Here is a 14,930-nt window from a genome sequence, read left to right on the forward strand (position 1 = left end):
TATGGTTTCCCATCTTATGTTTAAGTCCTTTATCCATTCTGAGTTTGTTTTTATTTTTGTGTATTGTGTAAATTGGTGGTCTAGTTTCATATTTTGCATGTATCTGACCAATTTTCCCAACACCATTTATTGAAGAGACTATCTTGACTCCATTGTATGCTCTTGCCTCCTCTGTCAAATATTAATTGAGTGTAATGACTTGGGTCAATTTCTTGGTTCTTTGTTCTGTTCCAATGGTCTATAGGTTTGTTCTTGTGCCAGTAGCCGGCAGTTTTGAGGACAGTTGCTTTGTAATGTAGCTTTATATCTGGTATTGTGATTCTTCCAACTTTGTTCTTTCTCAGGATTGCTGTGGCTATTTGGTGTGTTTTTTAATTCCATATGAATTTTTGGAGAGTTCGTTCTAGGTCTGTGAAATATGCCGTTGGTATTTTAATGGGGATTGCATTGAATCTATAGATCAATTCATATTTAGCAACTTGAAAGCAAGCAAGAGCTTGAGTTGATGAAAGGATTCAACTGCAGAGAAGAACTGGTCAGAGAGCTTACGCCACTGGCTGCACAGAGCCGGGAGTCATTAACCAATTAAGAATTGATACCTCAGGTGGTGAAACCTATTACTTCTGGTTTCTGATGCTGAGAGGCTAGCTAGAATGACGAGGAATTATCTTCTTGATGTCCTTTCAAGGGAAAAATCACACTGTCTCTTTTTCCTTGGTAGGAATGGCCTTTAAATTAAAGATCATTACTTGAAAAAAAAAGAAACAATGCTACAGAGATACATGAAATACGTTTGTTATATGTCAAGTGAAAATAAAATACCAACTCAGAATGTGTACACTAAAATTGCATGAAAAATAAACCAAATGATCAAAGAATTCTCCAGGATACAAAAATATAAGAATAAACTTCAGTTTAGCCTAGGTCCAAATTACTGTAAATACTAAAGAGGGTGTGAATTAACCTATTTAATTTGTATAATGTTATTAGTTATGCTACTGAGAAGAGAATTTTTATCAACTGTTCTGTGTGTAGTGTACATTACATATTTTATATCAGTGAATTCTTGCAATACCCAGGTAGAGTAGATATAGATTATAATCCATAGGAGACTGGGGCTCTACAAGAGTAAGTCATTTGCCAAGATCATACCACTGGTTTGTGGCAGGGCCTGGGTCTGTCTGTATTGGCTTCTGAATGTCAAGGCTGATGCCCATCCATAATTGGTGGCTTAACGCTTTGTGACACTGGGAATCAGCTGCTCCCTCCTGGTCTCCAGTGTATTTTCTACAATCTCCCAGAACTCATCAGACAGCGCTATGTTTTTTTCTCTACCAATGCATTTAGAGCTCCTTTAAAAACAGGAGTTGCTGCATCTTTGCAGAGTGAGTGGCACACAGTAGGACATTCCTATGTTGACATTGCTGTAAAGACTGACCTTTAATTGGGAACCTCTTTCTAATTAGTGATGACTAAGGCATCAAAATATTGTGTGTTGAACTTAAAAAAGAAATATTTAATTGTATTACAGGTTACACTTTGGTCAAAGTATGACTGTTTTTGAAATTCTAATGAGCCCCTAAAGACCACAATAGCCTTTGTTAACAATAAAGCACTGTGGTGTGAATAAATATGTCAACATGATATGTACCTACTAATTGGATAATTGTAATTAAAAAAATCACAGATTACATTTTTGCTGACACATACAGTAACCTCCTGAATCTTGAAAAAAAAAAAAATGTGGGACTGAAAAAATAAGCTAATCTGATTTTCACTAAATATTTACATATGCTTTCCAAAAACTCAAATTCTTTAAGGTAGCTATTTAGTTACATTTGACAAACACAATATAATTCATGTTTATCATAGTTAATAAAGGTTTAAGTTACACTAGGAAGTGAAAATTTGGAAAACACAAATGAACTATGAAAAAGTAGAAAACAATTATTCTGTGTTTCTGGAAAGAATTAGTCCCCTTTTCATTCTTAAATAACTATCTTGAAGCACAATTTGTAAAAGAGTAAATAAAAAGAATTATTGTAAAGTTCATGTATTTTTACAAATATAAGCAAGACTACAGTCTAGAGAGACTGGAATACATTTTATATGGTTTCATGTCTCCAGGGAAATTTATTCTCTTTAAAGACAAGAAATAAGGAATACTCTCCCACCTCTGCAAAGATACATCAACATTAACATTGTTTTATAGCTGCTCAAGCTTCCCATGGTATTCTTAGCTGATATAATCAGTTCTCTATTATGGATATTTAGATTATTTTCTTTTTCTTTTTTTCTGTAATATCCTTACATATTTACCTTTGTGCACTTTTCTATTGACTTTACTAGGCAAAACTCCAAAAAATCAAATTACTAAGTCCTCTTAGTAATGCATGAGTCCTTTTTGCTAGACCCTCAATCCTAGCTATTATCATTCTTCCTTGTTTTGACTGTCAGTAGAAAAAAAAACCCCTCCTGTTTTGTTAGATTAAAAATTTCCTTTTCATAATTTATTGCCCATTTGAATTTATTCTTTAATAAATTGGTTGAGTCCTATGTTTATTTTAATAAATAAATTGGTTTCTTCATTGATTTTTTTTACTTATTAATTTCAAAATGCTCATCATATAGTAAGGATATCAACCTTTGATCTATCATATGTTGTAAATATTTTTCTTTTCGGTCTTATATTGTTCTTTATCATACAGAAGCATTTGGTCTTGCATATTCAAATCTTTCATCTTTTCCTTTATAATTTTCACCTATGGTATATGTTGTGATTCCTAAATCCTTTGGATTATACCAAATTATATAGGTATTCACCCATATTTTCTTCCAGTTTTGTTGTTTTTGTTTTTTACAGTTTTATTTCAAACTCTACTCCTTAGCTGTGTAACCTTGGGCAAGCTTTTCATTTCTTCATTAGTAAATCACGAATAATAGCTGCTACCTACTAGGCTGCTGTATGATTTAATGAGGCAAACAGGTAAAGCCCTTACCACAGTGCCTGGCCATTATAAGTCTGAAATATATTTTAGTTAATATTATTAATATCACCCATTAAACCTTTCATCTACTATAATTAATTCCGGGATAGAGAAGGAGGTGATTATCTCATTTTTCTTAAAAAGTTGCCCCATCTTTGCAACAATTTTTTGAGGTAATCCAATTTCAAAGATAAAAGATGCCTATTTTTGGAAAAAAATTAAAGGAATCATTTATTATCATTTATTGCTATTTCTCTAGATCCCATAGAGGTCCCACTTTTAAAATTCCACTGAGAAAAACAAGTGTGTATGGTGTGTGTGTGTGTGTGTTTGTGTGTTGGGTGTGTGTGTGTGATGGGTGTGTGTGTGTGATGGGTGTGTGTGTGTGTGTTGGATGTGTTATGTGAGGGTTATGTGTGTGTTAAGGGTATATGTGTGTTTCGGGTCATGATGAAGAGAGGAATAAGGAACAGTACCATTACTTGCCAACACATGTTGTTTAGTGCAGGAAAAAGATGTGCCATTCTTTTACAACATTAACATATCTCAGAAAGGTATGGGGGGAAAACAACATAAGATCATATCAATAAAATTGTGACTAGAAACATATCCTTATAAAGTTTCCCTTCATTTTCTTTTCCGGTGCCTTTTTAGCTGTATGAATCCCTGGCTGGGGTTATACTTCATCAGGTTTTTAGGTTTGAGGACTTTCAGGGCACCACCAGTACAATAAGAGACAACTATGAAAAAGACCAGGCTGCCAACCAAGCCTGAAAAGGCACCGTAGACTCTTTATACAGCCTCTTAGGGTCCTTAACAGGACCAGCTCACCACGAAAACGGTGGCTACAATTCACTCGGTGATAGAGAGAAAATACTAGATCTCAAAGTAGATCCTTATAGGGTCTATTAAGGAGAGTCTGATTTATCCAAAAGACGGAAGGTTTTTTGCTTTGTTCCTTTCTATTTTTTAAACACAGCAGTCCCCTTTTTCATCATAGGAAAAAAACACTTGCCGACTGCTTTAAGAAGCCAAGTTCACATAAGAAAGGAGGATTTATACTGGATGGTGGGAATCAAGAAATCCACAAAAGCTGCACTATCCACACGCTGAATGTTTCCCGACTTAACTTAAACAGAAAGAAGTGCTGTTTGTCTAGGGGACTCGGACCAGCCCATAAGGGAAAGTTCAGAAGTCCTGTGGGAAGGAGGATCGAGGAATATGCTTCTATCCCAGACAAGCCAAGTAAAGCCTTGAGGCTTTTCAGCTGGACTGATGCCCGAGTGGAGGTGGCCACTCTGCAGAAGTCAGCTCCACAGGCCTGATGCAGGGAGCCACAGAACAAACCTGACCTCGCTTGTCAGTAACCATGACCAAGATGCCAATTTCCTCTGTGGGGTTTATGATTAGACCTCCTATAACTGTGTGGACAAGTCTTAAAACACAGGCATGCCCAAAGCAACCCATAACACAATGTCAGAACAGTAGAGAGGCTCCTGTGTGGAATTTCTGCAAGCACAGTTACCGACTGACCCACCCAGCCCTGAGTCCCATGTGATACAGATCTTTGAAAAGCTAACCCCGAGTCTCCACATTATGCATAACCTGCCCTACTGGGAATAGCAGCAGTGGACTCAAAGTTCCTGGTATGTGCTTTGGGAGCTCAGTAACCAAGGCAATTCCCTCCCCCATAGTAGGGCCCTGACAGCAAAGCACAGAAGAAGAGAAATTAGGGATGGGCGGGAACATGCACCTATCTCCCTATGCCTCACATCTGGCTACTGAAGAGGCACAAGGTGAAACATCACAGTGGGCTATGTTCTAAGAAATGGGAGAAAAAAATGGGAAGTCAAACCCTGTCTTATTTGCAATTTGCATTAAGCAAGGCAGCCTCATGTAGATCATGGCTGAATAAAACACTAGGTATGGCAATACGAGGCTGGACATGACATATACACAAAATATTTCTCATTTTCCTAAAGTAGCTGCACAAAGAGCACTCGAGATTTTAACACGATCAATCATTTTATCAAACACTGTCTGGTTCTCATCAGAGTTATTGTAGGGTAAAAATGGTTAAGCTCCATATTTGTAATTTGGAATTCTTAGGCCTTCTCATTTGTGAGGGTGTTTTTCCACTTTTAAACAGGGCTGACAGCCATAGCAATTTTGATGAGTCTGAACTTGGCAGGTGGCTCAGCTCCAAGTCAGAGCACCTGGACGGAGCAAGAGCAGACAGGTCCTTCTCACATACCTGGGGGGATGAGGAATGCACCTAACTTGAACCAGGTTTCAGTAAAACCCTCTCTCAAACAGTGCAACTCTCAGAAATTGTCACATGCAGTGACTTTAAACCTGGGTTAAGTTAAATGACCCAAAACTATAGAGTTCAGATAAAGGAACTAAGGCTTAACTTGGTGACATGAGGTTTAAGTTTTAATCAACTACAGTAGTTTGCCATTAAGGCACCTGCTGGTAAAAGGATCTTGAGAAACTGGGCCATGAGGGTAAAAGTTCCATGGTGGCATCCAAGAGCGATCAGCATTGCAGTCCCTGGGAGTCTGACTTGCGGCATGGTGTGGGTGACTCACCCAGATGGATGTTTCCACCCCAGTGACAGAGCTGGGCTAGTCAGGAGTTGGCATTGAAGTTCGGCACCTTTTCTGTTGCCAGATGAAGTGGCTGACTCATGAGGGGTGAAGGGGGTGGGGTGGGGGGGCTTGGTACCCGGGATGAAAGAAAGAAATAAACCACCTTACTGGTGAGGATTGTGCAATAGAAAGGTTGTGGAGTTATTCAGGAGGGTATTTTCACATAAAAAACTGTGGAAGCAGCCAATGTTCTTCATTTCTACCTGATCAACAGTGTTTCACACTGTCTGCCTCTTATATAGAAGCAGGCTTGACTTGACATCTCCTCTGGACTGTGGGGTGCACAACATCTACTGCACTTGAGGGGAGGCTAAGGCAAAGCCCAAACCAAACACAGGCATTTAGGACTCTGGCAGTAGGAAGAATGCCATCAGTATTGTTCCTGGCTAGGTTCCAAGTCAGAGCACTCCTATCTGATTTGCTGAACACAGCCTCTCTTGGGATGAGAGAAGAGAGGAGAGCCCGGGCTTGCGGTAGAATCTATAGTCTTCATGCATCACTGTCATTGACCAAAATCTATGCTTGCCAAGGCATTCGGCTTGCTCACAGGTAGCAGGGGCTCTGAACCTCAGTTTCCTCATCTATAAAATGAGGACAATAAAGTTTCTACTCAGCTGGGTGTTGCAAAATGAACAGCTGCAGGCATAGAGATGTGCACAGTGCTGGGAACCCTTTGCTCAGAACTATGTTCCCCTCTAAATATACCTAAGTTACATGATGTCTCTGGGGGCCAATAAATATTATTCTAAGGAATATATACAGACAAAGAAAGGAAGTGTGGAAGAAGGTGGGTGTGTGCATGAAAAAGGGGCCACATACTAAATCTAACAAGCTCAGGGGAAGCCTATATGAGGGGCCCTTAAAAAAGTAACCATATAGGATAGACTGAACATAAAAATTTCTCACTAAAAGTGAGTTTTGGCAGTTCTATTTTAGCTACTGTCACCTTTTAGAATGCAGATTATGATACATGGTTAAACATTTTTAGAATGTAAATTTTGATGCACAGTTAAACAATGTGACACAGAAACCATTTCGACCTCTGAGCACATAAAATCTGCCATCATGGGAACAGAATCAAACATGACTGCTCTCCCCACAGCAACGGCCCAGGCTGGGAGGCGCTCAGCTGCCCCCTCACAGGATAAAGCAACGCTAGCAGGAGTACCACCTTTCTCCTGAACTGCAGGGCATTAACTATGCCTGAAAACACATGGCTTCAGGGAATTTGAGCAACATGCCATATGGAAAGAATTGTTATATAATTTCTAAGTCAATAGTTTACCAGTGATGGCGAATCTATGACACGCGTGTCAGAACTCATTTTTTTGGTTGATTTTTCTTTGTTAAATGACATTTAAATATATAAAATAAATATCAAAATTATAAATCTTTGTTTTACTATGGTTGCAAATATCAAAAAATTTCTATATGTGACACGGCATCAGAGTTAAGTTAGGGTTTTTCAAAATGCTGACACGCTGAGCTCAAAAGGTTCGCCATCACTGGTTTAGACTCTTTCAGGCCAGGAAATATTCATGCCTGCATTGATCCTCAGATATACCACACCAGACGGAGTTTTATTTTTGGAATGAAGGTTTAATTCCCATCAGTAGTGATTCAAACACTTACAAAGACCTATTATCTGTTATGATGCCCTCAAGTTTAACAGTATTTATTCTAATATAATAATTTTTAAAAAACATGTTTTTATTGATTTCACAGAGAGAAGAGGGGAGAGGGAGAGGGAGGAAAAGGGAAAGGGGTGGGGCGGGGGGAGAGAGAGAGAGAAACATTGATGTAAGAGGGAAACATTGATTGGCTGTTTCCTGCCTGCCCCTTACCAGGGATTGAGCCTGCAACCTGGGCATGTGCCCTGACTGGGAATTGAACAGTGACCTTTTGGTGAATGGAACAATGCTCAACCAACTGAGTCACACCAGCTAGGGCTATAATATAATAATTTTATAATCCTGAATGTGTATCTATGTGCATGTGGGGTTGCAGGGGAAGGATGTGGGTTTATGAGAAATGCCATGCTTTGGGGGCTTAATTCTGCAGGTTACTTCTGCTTTTTCTTAGCCCTGGCACAAGGGTTTTTGCTTTAAAGACTCAGAATTATGTGCTAGACAAGCATTATTATGACTACATAACCACAAGGTAAAACAAGAAGAAATGATATAGTTAAAATGTAAAATGTCTCAAAGCATGATTCAATGTAATTCAAATGACTTAACAAACAAGCCTTTGATTTGCCTCTGAAAAGTCCACTTCAACAGCTGTTTGGCCAGCATAAAATGTCTAATTCATGTTCTATCAGAAAGCTGGAGGAAATCTGAAATCAGTCTAGGCCAGGGATTTTTCAATCAGTGTGCTGCAAGAATTTGTAAAACATGCAATACCTGAATATTTAGCCAGGGGCACCTCTTTCCCCTTAGATTGTCAAATAAAAAAATTACAACAGTCAACACAACAATAGCCGTCTGGTGTAAATGCATCAAAATTATATCTATTTTTTGGTCAGATTGGCAAAACATATATTTTTTGATGTGCCACAGAATTTTAGTAGTTTATGTGTGCCATGAGATGAAAAAGACTGAAAATCACTGGTCTAGGCCATGTCTTCTCCTTTCACAGATGAGGAAACAGATCCCCAAAGTTTATAGCTTGTGGCAAAACCAGGTCTTGTAAACACCAGTACAATGTATTTTCTTTCCAAAGATGCTACTACCCTTACTCCGGCTACATTGTGACAATGATAAATACTATGTGAGTTTTCCCTATGTGCCAAGCACTGGCTTAAAAACTTCACATGAACGGGTCATTTAGTCCTAAAGTCCGAACTATTATTATCTTTACTTAACATATGAAGAAACAGAAGCAAACTGAGATTAGTAACTCACCTGACTTAACACAGATAGAAGGTGGTGAAAGCATAATTTGAACCCATGTAGTCTGACTTAAGAGCCCACAGCCTTCAATCACTTCAACCCACTGCAATGCCATTACACACGTTGTAGAACTAAGTATTTCTAACTCAGAAAGCCTGAAAGAAGTTCTTGCTATAGCTCTTAATGAATAGCATAACATAAACATAATTAAGAAGTGAACATTGTACACACCACATGAAATTTAAAGTCCCTGTTTTTTCTGTTCCTTCAATCCACGCACTTACATTTCTCTCTCTCTCTCCCCCTGCTCTTTCTGCCCCCCAAGTTTTGAGAGCTGCCTTATGAGATCTGATTCAATATCAATGATGCCATTATTCATTGAGCCTGACAAGTAGGTTGGTTTTAAAACACATGTGCTTCCCCTTCTCCATTTCCTCTATTTCCCACCAGAGAATAAATGCTTATATCTTAATGTTTCCATTCACAATTAAGAAGGAATTGCTATTTTTTAATGAAGATAAAAGGAAATCAAATTACCCACCAACTAATCTACTACTAACATATTTACTAGGCAGAGTACAATGAATGCAAACAAACCTGAGAGGATAGTAAGCAAGATTTTACTTTCTACTAAGGCAGTCACAGTATCTAAAGAACAAGAAATTTTCACCCACTATTTTGTAGGTAGACATTGCTCTATCAGCCTAGAGAATCCTATTTCAGGGCTAAATGGAACATAGTATTTGATGTGATCATACACACTAAAATTTAGTAAATTTTAGGCTATCAGTATATTTAAAAATCAGTTTTATCTTTAAAAATATTTCTGAACATATTTATGATGAAGAGGTACAGAAATCATAAGTTTCATACTTGAATTTTATTATCTGTACTTAATAAAGTTATTTTTAATTTAAAAAATAGTTTGTCCTGCCCTAGTCAGTTTGGCTCAGTGGGTAGAACATAAGCCTGAGGACTGAGAGGTCCTGGATTCGATTCCGGTCAAGGGCACATGCCGGGGTTGCGGGCCCGGCATGCAGGAGGCAGCTGATCAATGATTCTCTCTCATCGTTGATATTTCTATCTTTCTTTCCCTCTCCCTTCCTCTCTGAAATCAATAAAAATATATTAAAAAATAGTTTGTCCTATATTCAAGGACATGAATGATTATTGCAGAAGGCTAGAATGGCCTCTCTCGGCAATAATGGAGGATGTGATCCCAGGAGATATGGAAAAGGGAAGAACAATCCTCCTTAGGCATTATTTTAATCACATCACTCCAAAACTCTCCTCCCCCCCCCTTTCTTTTTACCATATCAGTCTAAATTTCTTAGTCTAGCTTTTAAAATTTCCTATTATTTGGCTTCACTCAATATGTACAAATGGATCTCCCACTGCTTCCCCCAAGATGCACCTTCTGCTCGGATGAGTCTATTCACCACGCTCTCTCCCACTTCTGCATCTTCACTTATGGATAAGACAAATGATGTACTGTTTATGGACACCCTCCTTGAATCAGCATGTTAAGTTACCTATTTAACCTTTGTAATAGCATATGAGATAGGAGCTATCATTTCCATGTTTCGCATTTTACAAAAAAGAAACTGTATCTCAGAGAGTTCAAATTGTCTACAGTGGTCAGCAAACTGCAGCTGGCAAGCCACACGTGGTTCTTTGGCCCCTTGAGTGTGGCTCTTCCACAAAATACCACGTGTGGGCGCGCACATAGAGTGCAATTGAAACTTCGTGGCCCATGCGCAGAAGTCGGTATTTTGTGGAAGAGCCACATTCAAGGGGCCAAAGAGCCGCATGTGGCTCGCGAGCCGCAGTTTGCCGACCACGGGAAGAGAACCAAAGCAGGCATTCTGAGTCATAAACCCAGGTGTGACCCCTGAGTCCATGTGCTGTCCTTGATATCATACTGCTTCCTCCTACCTGGATGCCCTCTATACTAGTACTATCCTTTGGCTAACCCTATGCTAAGCGTCTATGTCCAGTTCCAGTCCCATCTCCTCTCAGATGCCTTCCCTGGCAATTGTACTCCTGCCAGATTTTGCTTCTCCTGGGTTTTTCCATAGCACTTAAAACTTGTAAAATTTAGAGTTTAAATATTGTATCAAAAATGTTTACTGTTGTTTGCTCTGCATTCTTTTGCTTTCCAACTTAGTTTTTAATTTCTCAAGGCTTCCTAGGCTGCATACACAGTAGGGGACTCATGCATATTAAGGAACTATTCTGGCTTCCTGGGTTACGTTAGAGGAACAAACAATAACACTGGGCTGGAGTACAGAATAGGTGGTAGGGAGTCATGGAGCAGAGGGAGGGCAGGGTAGACTGGGGCTATCTAATAAAGGACCTTAAATGCCATCCAAGAAGTACAGGTTAAATCTGTAAGAGATGAGCAGTCCTTGAACGTATTTGAGAATTGAATGAGAAGAATTTTAATTTAGAAAGATGTATCTGGCTGTATCCTGAATCACATCAATGCAACAGGATGAGACTGGGCTTTGTATAGCCATAGCATTTGTCCTCATTTGTTTCTGTTACAATAGGAAATGTTTTACTTTTGTTGGTTATTTATATCCAAAAGTACACACCCAGCACAAAAATACACACAGTGCTAACAGTCAAGGCAGACTGCTCCAGACTCTGTAGAATTTATTTAATTTATTATTTTATTTTTAAATTTAATTTATTGGGGTGACATTGGTTAATTGAATTATATAGGTTTTAGGGATACAGACTCCATGGAATTATTATCTAAAGTCCCAAAGGACCAATAAAAAGACACATTAATTATAACCAACATAAAGGACTATTCATTCACATTAATAAAATACACAGCTGAAGTTGTAAAACTGATGCTTGGAAAGAAAGACCAATTTACCCAATGTGAAGAGCTGAAGAAATTTTCCTAGTTCAAGATTGTTAACTTTTGAGAAATATATACATATCAAATAATTTCTCAACAAGTCTGCTTTAGGTGGCCATGGAAAGTCTGTCAATAAAATTCCTTACGAGCAAGCAACTTCCTTTTACTCTCTAAAGCAGTGGTTCTCAAACTTGGCTGCACATTAGAATCACCTGGGAATCTTTTTTAAAATCCTGATTTCTGGGCCTCATCCTCCGGAAATTCTGTTTCTTTGTTATGGGGTGAGGCCATAACATTAGTAACAAAGAAACAGAATTTCCGGAGGATGAGGCCCAGAAATCAGGAATTTAAAAAAGATTCCCAGGTGAATCTAATGTGTAGCCAAGGTTGAGAACCACTGCAAAGCCTACATCCTCTCAATCCTTTCCTCACTTTTTCTTTTTTTAAGTAAATGGAAAAGTCACTCAGCTGATAGTCTTATAAGTAGAAATTAGGAGAAAACACTCATTATGGCCATATATCCAGGAAAGGCGGACCCAACTGGGAGGGAAGGAATCTGACTCTCTTCACTAAATCAGATGCTTCGCTCTTAAGCTGAAGCAATTGTGATTAGCTTCTAGGAAAGGCTAAGATGCACCTATGATCACAAATAATAAAATCTGCAGTCATTTATGTCTGACAGAATAGGGCTAACATGCCTCATGAAAAAACCACTAGCAAAATGTGGAGCTAGGAGGCAATGTTTCCCTGGGGAAGGTGTGTTTAGTGCAGTGGTTGGCAAACTCATTAGTCAACAGTGCCAAATATCAACAGTACAACGACTGAAATTTCTTTTCAGAGCCAATTTTTTAAAACTTAAACTATATAGGTAGGTACATTGTTATTAACTTAATTAGGGTACTCCTCAGGCTTAGGAAGAGCCACACTCAAGGGGCCAAAGAGCCGCATGTGGCTTGCGAGCCGCAGTTTGCCAACCACGGGTTTAGTGCATATCACCACGGACTGCTTCAGACACTCAGGTGCACGGGAGTCCTGGAAGCCAATGGCACCTGTGCTTTGATTAAAGTCCAGTGGTTCTCAACCTTCTGGCCCTTTAAATACAGTTCCTCTTGTTGTGACCCAACCATAAAATTATTTTCGTTGCTACTTCATAACTGTAATGTTGCTACTATTATGAATAGTAATGTAAATATCTGATATGCAGGATGGTCTTAGGCGACCCCTGTGAAAGGGTCGTTTGACCGCCAAAGGGGTCGCAACCCACAGGTTGAGAACCGCTGGCTTAAACGGAGCTGTGCATTGGCTGAAAGTTAACAACAGAGAAAGGCATAGCACATTAAGCCTCTTCTTATGTGACAATCACAACAGCTACCATGTATGACTTGAGATGGTTCCCCCATTATCTCTAATCCTTGGAGCACCTCTGAAGATACTAATATTCCCTTTACAGGCTGAAAGCAGTAACAACACCTGTCCATGACTTTACAGCAAAACCACTTTTAGTGGGTGAGTCAAATCCTGAAATCAAATCTATTGACTGACTTCCAAGCCCATGCACTAGACTGGAAAGAATGACTGTGAATGTTATGGGGAAAACAGAACTCCAGAATAATTAAAGAAAACAGGTGTAATGGAAAGGGAGGCCAGAGGCCCAACCATCAACTGCAGAAAGAGAGCCAACTTACCAGCATACTTTGCGGTGTTAGATTCATCCATGGACCAAAAGCAATAATCAAAGGCAAATACCTGAATAAAAGAACAAAATGTTAAACTTAAACATTAATTAACTTCTATGAATAAATCAGCCTGCAAAAAAAAAATTCACGGATGAAGATGAGAATGCCTGCTACTGTCACCTCAGGTTGGATGCTTTGTTAATCCTGAAGTTTCTTTTAGACTACACTGATGGTTATCTTCTTAGACTAAGTTATATATGAAAATTGCTATTTATCCATAATTCAAACAAGCATACATCTTAACCAACATTTTAAAAAATGATACATTCAGTGAGAAAAAACAATGACTTCTCTCCAAGTCAACAGTCCCACAGTTCCAGCATCTGCTGTAACCCTCAGGCTGGATCTCCCAGAGCTTCTCAAGAAACACTAAGTGATCAGCTTTCATTAAAAGCAATTTCCATGACGCTACTATTTCCAGCATAACCAAAGCTCAAAACTCTCCACACTGCCACCTTGGACACCATTCCCTCTTCTGTTTCACCATGCAATCTTGGACCCAGGGTGAAGAAATCAATAATTCACTCTTGCATGCATTAATTTTCTGTATAGTTGCTGAGTGCCTACTATGTTATCAGGACGACAGATGCCGCCGCCCTAAATCCCTCATCTAATCACTGTTTTTCATGCATATAATCACCACTCAGGTTCTGGCCACCATTATTAAGTGCATAGGGCAACAGTCCCTAAAATGTGGTCCAAAGAACAGTAGTTTCTTGAGATAGTCCATAAAAAAGATGAAATCATGTTAGAAATTAGGTACATTTTGCCCTATTTGAGATTCTCAATATTAAAGGCTCTGAAAAGCCCTCCAGCAAATACATCCATTTAACTGTTTAACTTTTTATTTCTCCAATTAATTTTGGTGAGGAGACCCTTTCTTGAGTAACACCTACTAACTTGCCTTGAAATTAGTATTTCTCTATAAACCTACCTTAGCTAACTGGCCCAGATGTCTCAGCAGCCACTTTCTCTTGGGCTCCCTTTCATAGCCTTTTCACCATGTAGTCCAAATAGCAAATTACAAAACTTCCACGGACAGAGACCCTTTAAAGCTTAATCATTTCCAAAGGATCTTACTCTCTGAGCAAACAGAACCCAAGCTCTTTGGCCTGGCATTTGAGACTGGCCACAATGAGGCCCTCCCAGCCCAAGCGCCCCAACTTCTTCATGCTTCAGCTGAGCTCGTCAGCATCTTGGAATTACAATCCCATCCCAGTTGGTATTCTCTTCATTTCCACCCTTCACAATGCTTCCTACTCCTTACAGCCCAATTCAATGTATTTTTCTTCCAGGAAGCATTCCTTGGTTTAATTCAAAGGAATTAGCTGTCTCATATCTCTCTGAACTCTCACAACACTGTTTAATCCTTTTTGTGACACCTAACCCAATTATTCTATTTTTCATGTATTGTGTATATTATCTCTGCATACGTTTCAAATCCACTGGTAGACTAAGTTCCTTGAAAGGAGGAACCAGACCTGATTCCTATTTGTATACTTCAGTGTTCAAAGTAATTATTTATAACTAGAGGCCTGGTGCACAAAAATTTGTGCACTTGGGGGGAGAAGGGGGGGAAATCCCTCAGCCCGGCCTGTGCCCTCTCGCAGTCTGGGACTCCTTGGGGGATGTCCACCTGCTGGCTTAGGCCCCCTCCCTGGGGGATCGGGCCTAAGCTGGCAGTCAGACAACCCTCGTGCCAGTGGGGAGCAGGCCTAAGCTGCAGTCGGACATCCTTAGCTCTGCTGAGGAGGTGGGGGAGGGTCCCACCACCACCACTGTGCTGGCAGCCA

At 39.4% G+C, this 14,930-nt stretch overlaps 1 protein-coding gene across 1 annotated transcript in view; it reads right to left on the reverse strand.

The window, feature by feature from the left end:
• The window catches only part of KIF13A (kinesin family member 13A), a 112,170-nt gene that overhangs the window by 91,652 nt on the left and 5,588 nt on the right, over nt 1–14,930 (reverse strand). Inside the window, 1 exon segment of the mRNA XM_015564138.1 lies at nt 13,087–13,147. Within this exon segment, the coding sequence (XP_015419624.1) occupies nt 13,087–13,147 (61 nt within the window).

The sequence above is a fragment of the Myotis davidii genome, unplaced genomic scaffold (assembly GCF_000327345.1).
Source record: "Myotis davidii unplaced genomic scaffold, ASM32734v1 scaffold279, whole genome shotgun sequence".
Taxonomy (NCBI): Eukaryota; Metazoa; Chordata; class Mammalia; order Chiroptera; family Vespertilionidae; genus Myotis; species Myotis davidii.